The 18,897-nt window shown below is 44.2% G+C and overlaps 1 protein-coding gene and 1 non-coding gene across 2 annotated transcripts in view; both read left to right on the top strand.

The window, feature by feature from the left end:
* LOC144800615 (vitamin D3 hydroxylase-associated protein-like) overlaps window positions 1–18,897 on the top strand; it is a 465,511-nt gene that overhangs the window by 379,707 nt on the left and 66,907 nt on the right. The window contains exons 9-10 of the mRNA XM_078671693.1: window positions 12,561–12,658; window positions 14,331–14,430. Of these exons, the coding sequence (XP_078527819.1) occupies window positions 12,561–12,658; window positions 14,331–14,430 (198 nt within the window). The remainder of the gene's footprint in view (window positions 1–12,560; window positions 12,659–14,330; window positions 14,431–18,897) is intronic.
* Window positions 7,062–7,134, top strand: TRNAA-AGC (transfer RNA alanine (anticodon AGC)). The gene has a single exon. It is a non-coding gene; the product is annotated as a tRNA-Ala (tRNA).

Below are 18,897 nucleotides of genomic sequence, written 5' to 3'. Positions count from 1 at the left end.
CCTCGTCCCATTCTCAACAGAGATTTGTTTTAAAGTTAGAAGTTAGAAAATAGTGGCTAATAAAGCTGGCTGTCAATATGAAAGGAAAGGAGGACAGAGTGAAAATGGGGAGACTGGATTGCTTTGCCACAGAATAGCACCCCGAAGCCTGCAGCAGCATGGGTCGCACTAATTTAATGTACTGAAACCACTTTCCTGCTTACTTTGTGGGACTAAAGTTAAAAGGAGATGTTAAAGACAGGCTTGATTGCCTTTTTTAACTCCAGTCCAAGGTGTAAAAGGGCCGCTGTCCAATGACAAAATATGCCCTTCTATGCTTAGTGCACGACTCCAGAGAATGTAAAAGAAATTAGAAAAAGCGCTATGCTGGAAATACCAGGTAGGGTGAGTGTGAAAGAAAAATAAATAGTACCTCAATCATGTCGGGCGCAGCGGACGGGTGTGCCCTGTCCCACAGAAAGGATTTTGAGTTACGTTTTGCCTTCATTACCCAGTTGCGGAGGCTGCAAAGAAGAGTGACACTGAAGCCAACAGATGGCAAGCAATAGGGGGGTGTGGCGGGCGTGGCATGTCGCGGCCTGCATGACTCGCGGGTGGGGAGGGGTACATTGGGGGGGTTTAATTTAAAATATAAAAATACGTTTTAAAAGTTAACTTACCTTCGCCAGCCCGGTACCGCATCGTCTCTGCTCCTCTCCTTCCAGGAACAGGAAGCAGGCAGCCTCCCTCCACTCAGCCAGTAACAAAGCTGCAATGACAGCTTTGTGATTGTCCGGGACACCGACCAACCTGGCGCCTATGAGGAGGCCATATTCTCCATGTAGGACATATTCTCCATGTAGGCTGCATGCAGCCTACATGGAGAAAATAGAGTGCGCATGACTACAGTCAGCGCCCTCAGCAGTGGGCAAGCCACTCCTTTCCTGCCCTAGAGCAGGCCCGTGCCCAACCAAACCCTTTTGTTTTCTCGCAGTGTGAGAAGCATTTTGTGTTTCTGCTTCTCACACTGCGAGAAAGTAGTAGGGCGACGCTCTTCTGCCCTAGTGGAGGAGCCGGTTCTGCGCATTGCACTGCATAATTTGTCAAAGGAAACACTCCCCAAAAAGCAGAACAATGCACCAAATTGGAAACAGCATGTGATGAGACAAATAATCCTCTGGGTGGAGCCAAAGCCCATTCAATGTATATTTGAATCATTTGGTGGTATTATTCATCTCGACAGACGCTCTGCCAAGTCAGACCTAAACACTCCAATAAGCACGTAAAATATTGCATGGGGATAATACCACATATATTTATTGCAGTTTTTCACTGACTCTTTTCTTTCATTTTTGCTCTTGTGCACCATTACCTCTGTAAAATTGACATCACACACTCGTGGGGAATGTTTCAGTTCTACCGCATATTAGAGAATTTATTTTGTAACATTCTCTTAAATGGGGGTTTGCTTTCTTAACGCCACGAAGTAGCAAAGCATTTTGCTGAAATATGAATTAAGGACAACCGATGTTGAACTGCTGGCTATGCAGATAGTTAATATTCTTACGACAGTCATACATCTACACACTTTTGAAACATCTGTTGCCTGACGCTGGAAGAAAAGAGCTTTGTTTTCGTGGGTTATCAATGCATTTGGCAGACTATGGAAATAAGGAATGGTTTTTACTGAAAACTTTTCCATCCCTCGTATCTCAATGCAAATATGTATTGCAGGGGAACCACGTGCATGCAACGTAAACAAAGCAAAATATGCCATAGCCAATCAGAATCGAGCAACAAGCGTTGTCTACTTTGCTACAAAACTACCAATACAAATACACCAAATGTATAGGCAGCGTACGGCAAACACCATGCATCCAGGCCTAGGTTTTTATTGAACAGATTATTATATTTTAGGAGTTGTAATCTTTATTTCCTCTGCAGCAGTGCTTACATTGAGTGTTAGTTGCAGGCGGGCTTCACCAGCACTAATGTTTGGGGAATTATTTTACCCCCACAGACTCTGATCCAGAACAAGACAGAGCAGTGCTTAATTTGAGCTAGTGGTTTCTGGTCCTCAGCACTGACACTTAATCATCAACAGCGCTTTTCATGAGCACCAGTTAAGGACATATTAATTTACGGGTAGATTATGTGAATTGCCCACAATCACAGGATGTTGAGCCAATGCCGAGACTCAAACTTGGTTCCTCAGCTCCGAAGTAGTTAGATCTGGTGATTATGCCACACCCTCCTCCAACTTTCATGGTTACTAGTTGTTTTTGTTTTAGGTTGCGTTAACGGGATAAATGGGCTGGTGCAAACTGATTCCTGACGTGGCAGGGAAGAAAAGCAACCTGAAAAAGCAAGATAAAGCGGCAGTGACTGTGTGGTGGTGGATGAAAGGCATGGGGTGGAAGGAATCCAGACGGGGGAGCCTTGGCATTCAGCGCCCATACCTTCAATAATGCTAGCCACAGGCTTCTGAGCAAACCTTGTGCCCCAGCACTTACTCTTTTACAAATTAAGCACTGCTTTGCTGTGATTTGGGAACGTTTTTGTTAATTTGAAGCAATCCAGTTCATTTGAAGCATTGCAGCCCGGGTGGAGAACATGACTTGGCCCCCAGTCCCCTTCTGTGCACCAAATTACGGCTTAGGTGAGCCAATCGCAACGCTGTATGTGTGCATGTATGAGTAACCTATGTTAAGGTGTTTGTGGATGCTGTATATCTCTATATGCATTCACTACAATGGCCAAACATTTTCGCTTTCTAAATGCTTGTTTTACTTAAAGTAAACCTAAGGAGATTATGGACGGAGAGCTGAAACTTTTCAGACACTCACCCCCAGTCACAGATCATCAATCGATCATCGTTCTTTAGCTCACTTCGCCACCCCAGTTCAGACCCAGCTATAAGCAAATCAGTCTTCACCCTGTGCCTTATGGGAACAGTCCATCCCAGACTGTCACTCCAGGTCTTCCCTGGACTGGAAATATGCATCCTGTGACCGGTTTCGGGGTAACACCCCTCATCAGCCAGGCTAGCTTGAATCCAGTGGCAGAGTGAGCAAGGGACCCACGTCTGGGCATACCCTGCCAACTTGGAGAGAACAAAGCAAATGCAAGTAGATGATGGACGGAGCACTGAGACCTTTCAGACACTCACCTGCAGTCACTTATCTGGGTTGAATCCTTCATCGTTCTTTTGCTCACCACGCCACCTCAGTTCAGACCCAGCTATATGCAAATCAGTCTTGACTCTGTCCCTCATGATAACAGTCCAGCCCGAACTGCCAAACCAGGTCTTCCCTGTACAATGGATTTAGGCCCAGATCTCTGTACTTTGGTGAATGTATGAGATTGTTCTGCATTCTGTCCATCAATTGATCTTTTTGCATTTGTTTTACCTAAAGTAGCATGGAAAATATGCTGTAGGAGATGCCAGAAATAGGACATTGTTGAGGCACATAAAAAATATTTCTGCTTGTTTCTTTGCACTAGTCATTGCCTTTTAGGTCTCGTGACCTACAATGCGCGCAAGCGCATTGAGGGATCGAGAATTCAAGTGCTCAAAATCCTCATGAAACCACCAGCTTTTTGCTGGCGTTTTCATGAAGTTCACGTGGCCACAGGCACGCGCTTTTGGGCCATAAACTAGCATTTCTCCTCCCCCTCCCCAGCCAGTTTCCGTAGCAGCACTCCTCCCACACCAGCACCTCCCCTCTCTCTCCCCGCAAACACAGCCTTGCCCTAGCAGCACTCCTCCCACACCAGCACCTCCCCCCTCCCACACCAGCACCTCCCCTCTCTCTCCCCCAAACACAGCCTTGCCCTAGCAGCACTCCTCCCACACCGGCACCTCCCCCCTCCCACACCAGCACCTCCCCGCAAACACAGCCTTGCCCTAGCAGCACTCCTCCTCCTACACCAGCACCTCCCCCCTCCCACACCAGCACCTCCCCTCTCTTACACCAGCACCTCCCCCTCCCACACCAGCACCTCCCCTCTCTCTCCCCGCAAACACAGCCTTTCTACGACACTAGACACAAGAATGCGCTAACGATATACAGTACTTAAATCAGCTGTTCAGTGAACACACCGTAAGCGTTTCCATCATCTTAATGATCTGCTACGCACTCTACCACTCTACACAGCAAGCATTTACTCACACCTCTCCTAATCACACACGCACCCGTACTTCACTGCCCCCATTCGCTCCAGTGGATGAGCTCACACCGTCCGTCGCCGTTGTGTATTTAGTTCACTCATTGCTCCTATGTACTCACACATTAGCACTAAAGCCCCGTGGCTATTACTGCGGAGCGCTATGCGGTGGAAGTAGTGACATACGCAGACGACACTCAGCTGGTGGTCGCTCTGACCCAACCAGCTGAACAAGCCGCCGCGAACTTCTCATCATGCCTCCAAGAGCTGGCTGGATGGATGGCGAAGAACTGCCTCCGTCTGAACGGAGACAAGACTGAGGTGCTAATTGTAGGAAAACCCCCCTCAGTCTGGTCATCTGCCTGGTGGCCACAGACCCTGGGGCCTCTCCCTACCCCCAGTGATCAGGTCAAGAACCTTGGAGTATGGGTGGACTCAAAGCTAAATTACGACTACCACACCAGACGGGTAGCTGGTACGTGCTTTTCGATTCTACGGAAACTCCGTAAGACCCTGGACCTGCTCCCAGAATCCTCAAGGAAGACCCTGGTCCACGCTCTTGTCACTTCGAGACTGGACTATGGCAATGCCTTGTATCTAGGCGCCAACGCCACTAGTCGGCGTCGACTGCAGACAATCCAGAATGCTGCCGCCCGTCTGGTCCTCCGGCTGCCCAGAAGAGCCGCCTCAAAAAAATCTCTACAAATACTTCATTGGCTTCCGATCAATGAAAGGATCGACTTCAAGGTCCTATGTATTGGTCACAGGATCGTACATGGCAAGGGCCCGGCCTTCCTTCGGAACCTTCTTTGCCCCTATACGCCTACCCGACAACTCCGCTCATTAGGAGCAGGCCTCCTCGCTGTCCCCAGACACAAGAAAGCCAGAATGGGGGGTAGATCCTTTCGCTCTCTGGCGGCACATAAATGGAATTCTCTCCCCCTGAGCTTAAGAGTGGAAACATCGGAGCTCATCTTCCGCAGGAAACTTAAAACATTTCTCTTTCCTAAAGAATAGCCCCGTCTATGTCTGACTGACGGAGCAACTAGCTCTTCTGACAGCGCGGGGACACACTGACAGTGTAACCAGGCGCTATACAAACTCAGAAATAATAATAATAAAGTGCACGCACAGCAAGCACCAGGAAGCCAGCTCACACATGCAGGACAGGTTCTCCCTTAACCCCTTCCTATCTCTGTTTAGGGGGTGCAAGATCCTCCCCCCGCTCGTAGCTGCTGAGTAGACCGCAACCCCCTGGGGCACATGGGTTACTTACTGTAATGGCCAGGTTGCACTCTTAACCTCACTAGCACTCAGCCCATCTCTTTCCACTATACAGAGTTGGCGCTAGAACAGCCGGCATTTACCTCATCACTAGACACAAGCACGCGCTAACGATATACAGCACTTATATCAGCTGTTCAGTGAACACACCGTAAGCGTTTCCATCATCTTAATGATCTGCTACGCCCTCTACCACTCTACGTACCAAGCATACACTCACACCTCTCCTAATCGCATGCGCACCCGTACTTCACTCCCCCCATCGCTCCAGTGGACGCGCTCACACCGTCGCCGTTGTGTATTTAGTTCACACATCGCTCCTATGTACTCGCACATTAGCACTAAAGTGCACGCACAGCAAGCACCAGGTAGCCAGCTCACACATGGGCACTATCACACAGGCTCAAACAACGACTTCTGTGCGCACACTCACAAGCACCCACTAAAGCCATCACGCAGAAGCACGCACCTGCACTGACACTCATTAACACATCGATCCCATCACTACAGTGAAAATACCAACTCTGTCATGCTAGACACACAGAAGCAGCATCGGCAGACAAGAGAACAGGGAGTGCAGTAAGCAGAAGATTAGACTACAGCCATACTCCATTTACACCACAAAAATGTAAAGGAGCCCCGCGGTCCCAGCCGCCACCCACCACCCCTTCACCGCTGCAGCAAGAGCTGGAGACCTTGGCCCGTGAGCCGAATCTCATTGTAGTGGAAAGTGTGAATACCGGGCTTATCACAAGAGTGTGCTCCATTGAACCCATCTCTATTTCCCCTACCGTCGTGAGGTATTACACCCCCGTCCCTATTAATACCTTCCCCTGTGTCCACCCAGTCTCCTCTCTTCCTTACCCCAACCATTGCTTGTGTTTTTTGCAGTTTGATATAGCGCGACTCGAAGGTATTGGAGCGCTTTACATGAGCATCAGTTACCTTACACAAGGACACATTCATTTTTGGTAGGCACGGAAGATTGAGTGATTTGCCCAGAATCCCAGCATGTTGAGCTAACGCCAAAACTCGAACCCAGCATCTAGTGGGGTAGCGCTGGCCGTTACGCCACACCCTCGCCCCATTGCTAACTTACACATGCCTCATCTGGGAACAGAAGTTAATACTTCTCCTAGCATTCATTCGACAACGTACGGTGGTGATAAAGACCAGGGAAACTAAGTTAAAGTGCAAACTTCTCTTCACTGACGAGGCTGAAGCCATGAAACGTGGTCTGCTTAAGGCGCATCCGCTGTAGGCGCTTTCTTTCGAGCAGCAGGACGCTGATTAAGGTTTTGATGAGTTGAATTGAACTTGTTAGTTTGTGAGATACAATTAGATCCATTGTTACATTATAACAAGCTATCGAGGGGCAGCATGCTTCTTTGTCATATAACAGGGGTCAGAATTCATGCCGATCAGTTTTTAACATTTTATTTTTATACTGGAATAAATGTCAGCATAGTTTTCTGTTGGGCTACTGAGGTAAGAAAACATGTTTGCTGATGAGCTGGTTATCTCGATGGGCAGACCGAAAGGATTAAATAAAACACCAACTCCATTACATATGGAATGAATGCCTGTGTTGAACATGAATAGAGGGGGCTCAGTGTCTACCGAATTTAGGCGGGGAATTAGCTCAGATGGTAGAGCGCTCGCTTAGCATGCGAGAGGTAGCGGGATCGATGCCCGCATTCTCCAAAATATATTTTATAACTTTTAAACTCAAATTGTAGATTATTTAAATTCTCGTACGTGTCCAGTGGGGTGAGTGGTACAAGAGCTAAAAAATCTGAGCTAATGCTCGTCAACGGGAGCCGGCTGCAGCATACTTTGATGCCACGTGCTAAGGCAGAAGCCATGTTTTTGTGAGTGTGCTGCCCTCAAGATCTGTGGTATACATTTTTATGCCCTTGTTCTGGAATGGGCACATACATATTTTGACCCCCATCTCCTTTTTAAAACATTAACCCAAAATTCGTGATAGAAATTATGTGAATATGGAAAAAAGACTATACTATTTTTTTCACAGATTTGTTAAAAATGATTGTCAGCAAAACATGGGTTACAATTGGGCAATATGCAGCGGGCTGTTTGTAGGTTTGCCACCTGAAGGGTACTTTACCCCTCCAGTTCTAGTCCAAGTCAGCAAAACAGTAAAAACAAGCATTTGCAATGCAATAGGTCTCTCATTTACGCAAGTTTAAACTATTGGCATTGTAAATGACAATGCCTTTTGTCTATATTTTAAAAACGAAAACAAAAATAAAAGGAATTTTCATTTGTAATACTAATAGCTCAAACTTACGTAAATGCGAGACCTATTGCATTGCAAATGCTTGTTTAGCTATGAATTGGTTTGTGAAAGGTTCATGTTTGGTTTCCCCACTGTATATGTTTCTTTTTAGCCCATATGAAAGACATGTTACCTTCTCTAGACACCCATCAGGTATATACAAAGGACATCTTTTGACGTGTGTGAGATGGTTTGTCAGATTGGTGAAAGCACAATTTCCATCTAGGAAGCCACGTGTTTGGTATTTAAAACCTATAACAACCTATAACAAGCAGATGCATTTCTAGAAACATTGGAAAAATAACCAGAAGGTGCATTCAATAAATCCTCTAGACTTGGCTTTTGTATAGTGCCTGACCATTAAGACACACAACATGCACAACATCGCCATTAGATCACGCATATATGCACACATAAATACCAAATCAACAGGCACTGATTCAGACAGAACCACAAATAGAAATCCATGTACAAATACCAACAAACCTGCTGTAGAAGCCCAAGCAGATGCACATAGGTCTACAGACCAACAAATGCGTGTGCACACAGGCTAAGTGACATGAGGGTACCCATTGCACGCACTCAAAACAACACACAGGCTCACATGATCCCTGTGCACAGAGACAATACAGACACATTCACATATACAGTCCTCAGACAAAACACAAACAGAAGCACATAAGTGACATAGCTCGTACATCCTGTTACGCTTGGATCAGTTAGATGGATGAGTGGATGTGACCTGTACCAGCGGAATGGTTACATTGATATGCCCATCCTTCTCACTAGTCACCTTTAACTTGCACGTCACAGGCTATTAGAGGGAAAAAAGTGCCAAATTTAAGGCACTGAGAACTGTGTTGATCCTTGTCAGCCTTAGCAACATGCGCCACAATTTGTACAGGTGTGAAGGTGGTATCCCTAATGACCTATTTTGTAGACTTCATTCAGGTATCATGTTGGAATGGCACAGTTGGATTGTAGTATGTAGTCGATAATGCACTTTGAGCACCAGTGAGAACATCATTGACATATTCACATTGCTCTGATACCCTATTAACTGTCTAAAATATTTAGCTTACTTGTTGACAAGATCTCTCCTTACAGTACTCTTGCTTCCTAGTAAGAAAGACATGCTACATCTTGAAACAATGGGCTAGATGTAGGTAAACTACATTTACCGATTCTAAAATACCGATTTTTACCGATTCGGTAATTTAGAATCGGTAAATGCTATGTAGGTAATTATTCTGTAAGTATTATCGAATCGATAAATACCTATTCAGTAATTCCCATTCATTCCTATGGGCCTGCAGGCCCATAGGAATGAATGGGAATTACCGAATCGGTATTTATCGATTCGGTAAAAGGGGGGAAACATTCAAGGGTGGCAGGGTGTCACTTTAACACCCTGTTGCACCCCTGAATTGTGCATGGGTGCACATGTGGCACACATACATGCCCTAAGGGCATGTATGTGTGCCACATGGCACTGTTATCAAATGCAAAAAATGCTTTTTTTAGGGTTTTCGTAATTTACCACAAACTTGTAGTTGGTGGTAAATAACGAATCCTTACAGGTGAAAAGCACTCACTTGAGTGCTTCCTACATTTCAGATTCGGTAATTTACCGAATCGGTATTTAAGAATTCGGTAATTTACCGAATTCTTAAATACCGATTTGGTAAATTACTGAATCTGAAATGTAGCCACCTACACCCCAAATGCCTAATACTGGTCGGTAACGGCAGAAATTCGGTAATTTTGGTCATTACCGACCGGTATTAGGGTTCCTACATCTGGCCCAATATAACTTAGATTATCACTATCATCGCCATTTCTCTGCTTTTAGGGAAACAAGATCCAGTTCTTCAGGAGTCTCAGTGAATGCCCAAAAAGTGCATTTGGGTGCATCAAATTGTTGCTCTCTTTACCATAAAAAACTCTTGGGTGTAGTATAAATTTATAAAAAGACATCCATCCATATTTTTTATTAAGAAAGGGCTTCAATTCAAAAAAAGAAATTCAATTGGCTCTCAAAATTCCAATAACATTACCCATCACTGTTGCCATTATAATATAAGCAAACACAAGGAGATGATGGACGGAGCACTGAAGCTTTTCAGACATTCGCTCCCAGTCACAGGTCTGGATTGAATCCATCATCATTCTTTAGCTCACTTTACCACCCCAGTTCAGACAAAGCTATATGTAAATCAGTCTTGACCATGTGCCTCATGGGAACAGTCCAGCCCGAACTGCCAAGCCATGTCTTCCCTGGACCAGAAACAGGCATTCTGGGACCAGTTTCGGGTAACACCCTTCATCAGCCAGACTAGCTTGAACCCAGTGGCAAAATGAACAAGGGACACACGTCTGGGCATACCCTGCGAATTTAGGGCAAATAAAGCAAACACAAGGAGATGATGGACGGAGTACTGAAACTTTTCAGCCACTCACCCCCAGTCACAGATCTGGGTTGAATCCATCATCTTTCTTTAGCTCACTTCGCCACCCCAGTTCAGACAAAGCTATATGCAAATCAGTGTTGACCCTGTGCCTCATGGGATTTAACCCAGATCGCTTGACTGGGGGTGAATGTATTGATTTGTTCTGCATTCCATCCATCAATTGTGTGTCTTTTGCTTCCTCGCCTTAAGTACGCTGGTTATACCCAGACGTGGCTCACTGTGCCACTGGATTCAAGCTATCGTGGCTGATGAGGGGTAACACTCCGAAACCGGTCCTAGAATGCGTGTTTCCAGTCCAGGGAGGACCTGGCTTTGCAGTTTGGGCTGGACTGTTCCCATGAGTGACAGGGTCAAGACTGATTTGAATCTTGCCAGGTCAAAACTAGGGTGGCATGGTGAGCAAAATAATGATGGATTTAGCCCAGATCTCCTGGCTGATTTGTTCTGCATCCCGTCCATCAATTGTCTCTTGAGCCGAATGAATGATTTTATCCAGAGACTATTGTTTTTTATTTATTTTTAATGCAAACTATTTGTATAACAAATAAATGGATGCAACTTTGTAAACTTACAGTATGGCTAAGATGTGTAGAGTAAAAGCCTACAATATGCAGAATTGTGATTCAGAATTTAAAAATAGGAAACTTCAAAAACCAAGATACAGATTTGCCTAAAAGGATCGCTCTTGGTTTGTGCCACTCACATCTGATATGAAAAGTGGTAGCAGCTGTTGCTGTTATTGTAAGCACTGCAAAGTAAAAGGAAATTGATTACGGATTCCTGAGTATCCGCACAAAAATGTGCATAAACTTGAGGAAGAAACTCTCCTCCCACCAGATCTTGGCAAAGTTTTGAACAGAACTCCATGGTGAACTTTAACCTATGAAAACTTGGTTTCGCTTTTTTGCATCCACTAAGTATAAGAGACTGAGCATCTGCATCAGAATCGGACAAGAGAGATTTGTGCTTCTAGAGGAGCTGGTACTTAGACCATTCATCAAGGGAACAAGTGCCTTGTTTGCACTCAATGGTTTGCAACCAAAGTTCCAAGCAACCTTAGGTTTGACCAAGGTATAAGGAGAGCTAGTCGGATGGTGGTCTGAAGAAGTTTGATATAGATCCATATATAGAAGGAGTCATTCCCTTTGTCAAAGACATAGAAGAATTGTATCGCTAGCATGCAAACCAAATTATCCGTCTAAAGAAGAATTTGTGAAAACAGCGTCTTGAAGAATGAGCCTGTAACCAAACCCAGAGGTGGTTGTATTCAAAGAGTTAGTGTAATACAATTTTAAAGAGGCCAGAATGAATGCTGAATCCTGCAGAGAATGTTTTTAGAATGCCTACCTTAGGTAAACACTAAGGTCATGCTTTTGGATATCTTGTAGTGCTTTCTGCTATATTCAGACCGACTCCTTATTAATCAAACTCCTTCACTTTACTAAAAAAGCCCTGGTGTAGGCGTGTTTTTTGTCTGATAGATGTATGTTCATATATGTGTTCTTGCCTTTAACAGATGGGCGCCTCACTCAACAGAAGTCATTAGTTATTACCAATAGATCCATCGGCTTGTTACAAGTTGGCAAAGAAGTTAACTTCACTATAATTTGATATCTTGCTAAATAATTTGTCTTTTACAGAGTGTTTCATACTCCAGTTTTGAAGTTTTAAGCAATGTAGTAAACAGTGCTACTACTAGCAAGTTTAATGGTGTTCATTTGATCTGGGTAAAGGCTGAGTCTGCCTCATCCGGATTCAAATTTGTGACTGGTAGGTGAATGCATGGTAGGTCAGCGGCCAGCGTTAGGGTCACTGAGCTATCCCACCAGCTTAAAGGCATACCTAATTTAAGCATCTATCAATCTTTGATGGATTTTGAAAAATTGTGGAGAGCTAAGAGCATTTGTTGTTGAGATACTGCGAGGAATGAGAAGTGAAGTACAGCAAATAGCAGGTAAATCAACTACAGAAAAGACAACTATGAAAACCATCACATGAGGGGATGTGCTTCATCATTAATGTTGGTTATTCTAGCATCTCTTCAATTAAACACCTCTTCAGAGCTAGTGATGTCTGCTTTCAGATGACAGAATACCAGGGCAAGGAAGCACTAGGGTCCCTTGACAAAAAAAGTTTACATTGGTACCCACCTATTATGGCGTCCCTTGGTGTGGAAAGCTCTCACACTAGACCTCTGGGATGGGAAAGATGGCTGTGTGAACAGGGCTTGATCAAAACTTTCTAGATGCCTCCTAAATCCAGGTCTACCATTGACATTTCGCTCGGACGTAGGTATGTATTTTCAATAGACTGAACGGTTTAGACCCACTGTTCTAATCTCCTTCATCCTTTCTTTTTAGCTGGTCGCCTTCACACCTCCAAACGTAGAATACGCCACTATTGATCTGGGCTACAAAGGACTTCTGTCAGATGGAGGTGACACTTTTCTGGACAAATTGTGAGTATTTCACAATTGTGTAATAATCTGGGAAGTAAAATTTACAAACTATTTGGGGATCATTGAGTCTAATTGCTTTTTATTTCACTGTCTACCATTGGGGCATTTTTTCCATCACTGTAGGCTGTCAATACTAGTGATGTTTTTCCTCATATTTTAGTTAATGTTTTCCAGCTGGCACTAAGAGAGAGAAAAACGTATAAAATACCTTCCTTGAAGAGTTTATTATACATGTGGCAATATGCAACAAGTTTCAGGAAAATACAGTCACTTAATCAAAGAACAAATCCATTAATAGGCAATGTTCGTCACAATGCCATGCACGCGTGAGTGTTGCCTTGCGTATAGGCAGGCTTTGCTGGTGCTCACCCTATACAGAGGTACTTGTTTGTTGGCCCAAGGTTACAATGTTCCACAATAGAGGGTCTTAGCTGCTTAGGCAAACTGTCCTATGTTAACAAAGGGTACTACAGCGCAACCTGGCTTGACTTCCAAGGGGGACATGCAGTACTTGTAAATTCGAGATTTAATAAAAACTGGATTTTTCATGTGCAAATCTTTGAAAATCCTGCAACAAGTTTTTAATGTAGATCTGTGCGTCACTGGGAGCCAGAGAAGGTCTTCTGTCCCTTTAGAAATAGTGCAATATTTGGGAAGCTGATACATCGGCCGCGCAGCCCTGGTTTTGGACTAAGTGAAGCCCCCACGTAAGATGTTTAGGGAGACCCAAGTAAAGAGAATGGGCATAGTCAATTCTTGACATGACCAACGCTAATATAACTTGAAGCAAGGCGTCGGTAGTAAGGAATTTCTTGATCTTTTTAATTCTGTGAAGTTGGAAAAAGCAGAAGGATGTCACCGAGCCAAGTTGCAGTTTCAGAGATAGAGCCTTCGTCAAATATGAAACCAAGACTTTTTACCAACTTCTTTGAAGAGTGGGAAGGGCTCCTCTCATTGAGCCAGAAGGAAGGACGCCAAAGGTCGGGCTTATTTTTGGTGACTACTATCTCTGTTTTGTCAGAGTTTAGTGTTCATCCAATCCCAGATGAACAGCATTGTGTCCTGGAAATGCAGCTTAGTATTTAGTGTGCTGTCAACAGTGAAGTGGAGTTGCATGTCAGCAGCATAGTTAAAACTTTTAACTTTCATGTTTTTGAGAGAGTGAACCAGGGTTTTGATATATAAATTAAAAAGATGAGGAGAGAGAAAAGAGCCTTGTGGTACCCATCAATTCACTTTCCGGACAATTTAAAGGGGAAAGTCTAACTGACTGAAATATGTCCCTGAGAAAAGAGACAACCAAATTGATTGCTGAGACCTGTAATGTAACAGTGTGTAAAGTGAATCGAATAGTAGATGGATGGGACCTTTCATATCCTTATGATCTGCTTTCCTTGATCATAGGAAGATATAGATTTACTTTTGTTAGGAACTTGTAAAGAACGAGGAGACTGGTGTGGCAATCCATATGTTGGGTGGTTTATTTGGTAACATTCATTTATAAGAAAATTATCTATTTACCTTTCGAACGTAAATTTTACAAATGGCTGCTGTATGCAGAACAGGATTATCCCCTGTCCCATTCATGTACCTGGATGAAAAGTCTTTGCTAGATTACAAATTGTGTTGAGAACTCTTGCTTCTTTTACCAATAAACTGCTTTTTATTTCAGCAAAGGGGATTTAATAGACCCAAACCTGAAAGACCAAATCAGATTTTATCGAATTCCACGTGTGATAAAGGCCCTCTTGTCCATTATTACAAAGCCACTGGTGAGTATTTTTTTGTTCTTTTATTGCCATGACTTATGTTTCCCAGACCATGTCTTACGCTACATGGCTATCCCAAGGACTGTTGTTTCCACAACGTCATTGTTGTCCCATTGTGTCTTTGACTAACGTATTTCCGACCATGTGACTGAAATATTTGTAGCCCAATGAGTGACATCCCTCTAGTTAAAGAATCGGCACATTTAGAGACCCTTGAAGGATCCTTGTTGCCTGAATACCAATATGTCACTGGCAGTTTTAACATCACATCCAATGACATATGCCTGGTATAGTTCTAGCCAATGAGTGACAACCCTGGTCCATTAAGGACCTGCCTGGAGTACCTTCACCCTTAAATTGACATATCTTCATCCCAATAAGGGGTATATTTCTAGAACGCTGACTGAGACTTCTCTATCCTTGTGTCCAAAATGTCTCTAATGCAAACACTGGCTGAACTGAAGCCCAGCCTTACACTACAGTTTACGGTCTTATGACAGATTGGTCTTCTGACATATCACTTACATAGCAACCAATTTTTGACTGACGCTCTTTACCCCACAACACTTTTTGCTTGAAATGGAATTGGCATGAACCTAACTGTCCATGGAGTTGTCCAAATTGATGGGTGATGTAGTAAATTGGATTTTTGCTTTCTGGGGTGCTAACCCTCCTCATGCACCAACCACAATCCTTGCCAGGGTGAACAGCAAAGAAAATCACTAAATTAGCCTATGCTTAACCCTCTGGTAGCTTGCCACAAAAGCAGCCAGGCGTAACTTAAAGGCAATGTGTAAAGTATTTTTGCAGCACTCAAACAATAATGAAGTGAAAAGACCACACAAGAAAATTCCCACACCAATTTAGAAAAATTGAGAACATTGTCATAAATACAAAAACACCTGAATTAATTAAATGCAATCAGTAAAACTGGAGTTGTGAATATTTTTTTTTTGGGTGAAAAATAGCACTTAAAAGATCAAAGCTCCAACTGCAGGCATCTAGTCGCAAGAGACTTTGCCCCACCCGAAAGTTATAGCCAATTGCGATTGAGCGCTGTTCATATACACGATGTGGATAGGAAATTCTATTAAAAAGTGAACACTTCAAGTGTTAACTAAATAATCTCAAACTCAAGATTCAGATAAGTTCGCAATTGGATGCCACACAAATGTGTTTTCTTCCTCTGATTGCAGCACAGGAGTCCTCTGAGGTACAAAGCAGGCCTCAAGTAACAGCGCAGTCCTCTGAAGTACAAAGCAGTCCTTCTGGGGTTTCTCTGCAGGTCCAGGAGTGATCTGAAGAATTGGCCTGAGGGTCGAATATGTATACATGGTGCCAGACTTTGAAATGGGACATACATCTAGGCTTTTCTACATCTGGTCCTGGAAATGTCCACTCCTTCCCCAGCCCAGGCTCCAAGATATTTAGGGTGACAAAATGCTGGTTTCAAGTTATTTTGCAGTGTGCTGGAGGCAGACCCTTTGAAATGAAAATGAGACAAGGAACAGTTCTGCCTCTCACATTCTGACAGGAGGGCCCATCCTGCCAACACCTAGTCCCCCTTAGTGTCACTGTCTGGGAGAAATACACAAAGGCCAACAGCCCACTGTTACCAAATATGTGACCCAAACGCAGGCTGCAGGTACTAAATGGTTAGTACCAGAAAATTCCAACTTTCTAAAGGAGGCATTTTTAGAATTGTGGTTCAAAATCCAGCTTTACCATTAAATAGAATTTTAAATTACCTCTTCCCAATCAAAAGTTAGCACTTATTTAACCTAATAAGGTAATCCAATGATATCCTAGGGGAGGGGTAGGCTGTGCAGTAGTGAAAAACGAATTCAAGACGTTTTCACTACCAGGACATGTAAAACCTAAAAGTACATGTCCCACTTCTCAAATACAGTGCACCCTGCCCCATGGGCTGTTTAGGGCCTACCTTAGGTGTGACATATGTATTAACAAGGATGGTTTAGGCTTGGCAAAAGGTTGATTTTTCCAAATCGAGCTGGCAGTTTAAAACCACACACAGGCTTCAATGGAAGGCCTGGGACTTTGGGATACTCAAGTAGGTGGCAAAATATGTGCTGCAGGCCATCTAGTAGCATTTAATTTAAAGGACTTGCGAGTACATGCAGTACTTCTTTACTTGGTACTCGTAAGTAAATTAAATGTGCCAATTAGGTGTAACACACATTTGCCATGTTTAAAGGAATGAGCACTAGCACTTTTAGCACCGGTTGGCAAAGGTAAAGTGCACAGAGTCTCCAGGGCCAACAAAAACATGTTCAGAAAATATGAAGAGAGGAGCCAAGACACATTAAGTTGTTTCAAACTTTATGACTGACTTGTCTTCTGGCCCCATGACACACTTGCATCTTGCTCTATGAAAGGGATGTCTTTAGCCATCTGGCAGACATGCCTTCAACACTGACAGAATTCTAACCCCCATCACATACCTATTTCCAGGTCTGTGGCTGATTTATCCCAGACCCTGTGACGGGCCTAGTCCCAGCCCCATACATAAGATAGCTCCAGTATTTTGAGTGCCATTTTACTTGTCCTAGCTGACCATTTTATCAGCCCAACACATCTCAGGCAGGCAGTTATCTTGCCCCATGGCTGAAAACATCTTCGAGTTGCAGTTATAAGCTTGATATTTGTGTTTTATACATTTTAAGTAAGTCAAGGGCAGTTCTATCAGCGCACAGATTTCTAGGCAGCAGGCAGGCATCATGAAAGGATCCGTCAGCTTAATAACCAGAACTACTGCATCCATTTTTGCTGCATTACATGAATGTAAAAGACACACGATTGATGGACAGAATGCTGACATACTCAAAACATTCACCCCCAGTCAAAAGATCTGGGTTAAATCCATCATTCTTTTGCTCACCATGCCACCCCAGTTTAGACCTTGCCATATGCAAATCAGTTATTTTTTTACTTTTTATTATTTGAAACACAAAGAAACAAAACATCAAACAAACAAGCAAGGCAGTACAGTAATAATACAACCATTAGGTCTGTGCTCAAGGAGGACGGGAGATACATGATAGCAGGAGAAAAACGTCTTTGAATACAGATGAGGGGAGGGAGGCAGAGGCAGAATTGCATATGAACAGCACAATATACCACAGCTGGAAGGGATGTAGGTCAGGGCAACTGGGAAGGACTCGGGATAGCGGTGAGCGGGGGCGTACAAATATCTCCACGGTATGAGTTCCAAGGGTTCCAAATCTTCCCCCATTTTTTGGGCCTGCCTCTTGCGATATATACTGTTTTCTCTCGAAACATACACCAGTCCAGAATCTCTTTCCAAGCAGTCACTGTAGGCGGCATTGGCAATCCCCACAACTGAGCAATATCCCTCTTCGCAACCATATTGGCCAGAGTCACCCACCGAAGCTGCGACACGTCATAGTCATTCGGACCCCATATATTCAATAAACATTGTCGGGCTTCCGGCATCATCACAACACCCGTGACATCATCCATAATCTCATGTATACGTTTCCAGAATTGCACCACCTCAGGGCATTCCCATATGATATGGAGATAGGTGCCAAGGAGACCACACCCACGCCGACACATGCCATCCGTAGAGAAACCCATATGAATCAGACGGGGACCAGTGACATAGATTCTGTGGAGGATCTTGAGTTGGACCAGACGGAGGCGGGCCGGAATCGCCACCTCCTTGGCAGAGGAGATCGCGGACTGCCAGACCTAGTCATCCAGTTCAATACCATCAGCAATCCAGGCCTCACGGAGGCGATCAAGCAGACTCGATCGGTCATTAATCATTTTCTTATAGAACAGTGAGATAGTACTATCCGGCACATAGCCATCTAGTATACGATCTTCGAGGGGGGAGGAATCCAGAACAGCACTACCCACTGGCAACACAGAGTTCAGAGCATGACGTACCTGGATGCAACAAAATCTTTCCCTGTCACTCAGCTTATACTCTATTTGCAGTTCCGAGAAGGCCTTAACCTTTCCTTTAACCCAGAGATCACGCACTTTACCAATACCGATCATGTCCCACTTATCAAATCCCTTCGTCCTCCATAGGCCACCCAACTTCGCAGAGGCATAGAGCGGTGTCGCACCCGTTAATTTATCACTCCAGCCCATAGCCGCCGTTGCGCTATGCCATACCCGCACAGCTATAGCGGTAGGTCCCGTGAGTTGTGAACGGGAGGATCCCGAGTAAAGTGTCCTATAGTAATCACCACTCGGGAGCAGCCACTTGTCAATTTCAAATGCTGGATTCAACGCCGGGCCATACATCCCGTGGTTGATAGCAGCAAGGTGGGAAGCCCAATAATACCTACGAATATCCGGGAGCGCTATACCGCCATCATAACAGGGGAGTGTCAATTTTGGAAGAGCTATGCGCGAACGTCCGTCCCATATTAGTTGCCTCTGCAACGATTCTACTTCCCCAAAATATGTCGACGG

Source organism: Lissotriton helveticus, chromosome 1_2 (assembly GCF_964261635.1).
Source record: "Lissotriton helveticus chromosome 1_2, aLisHel1.1, whole genome shotgun sequence".
NCBI lineage: Eukaryota > Metazoa > Chordata > Amphibia > Caudata > Salamandridae > Lissotriton > Lissotriton helveticus.
The sequence above is the reverse complement of the archived record's forward strand: the minus strand, read 5'-3'. Positions and strand labels throughout refer to the sequence as shown.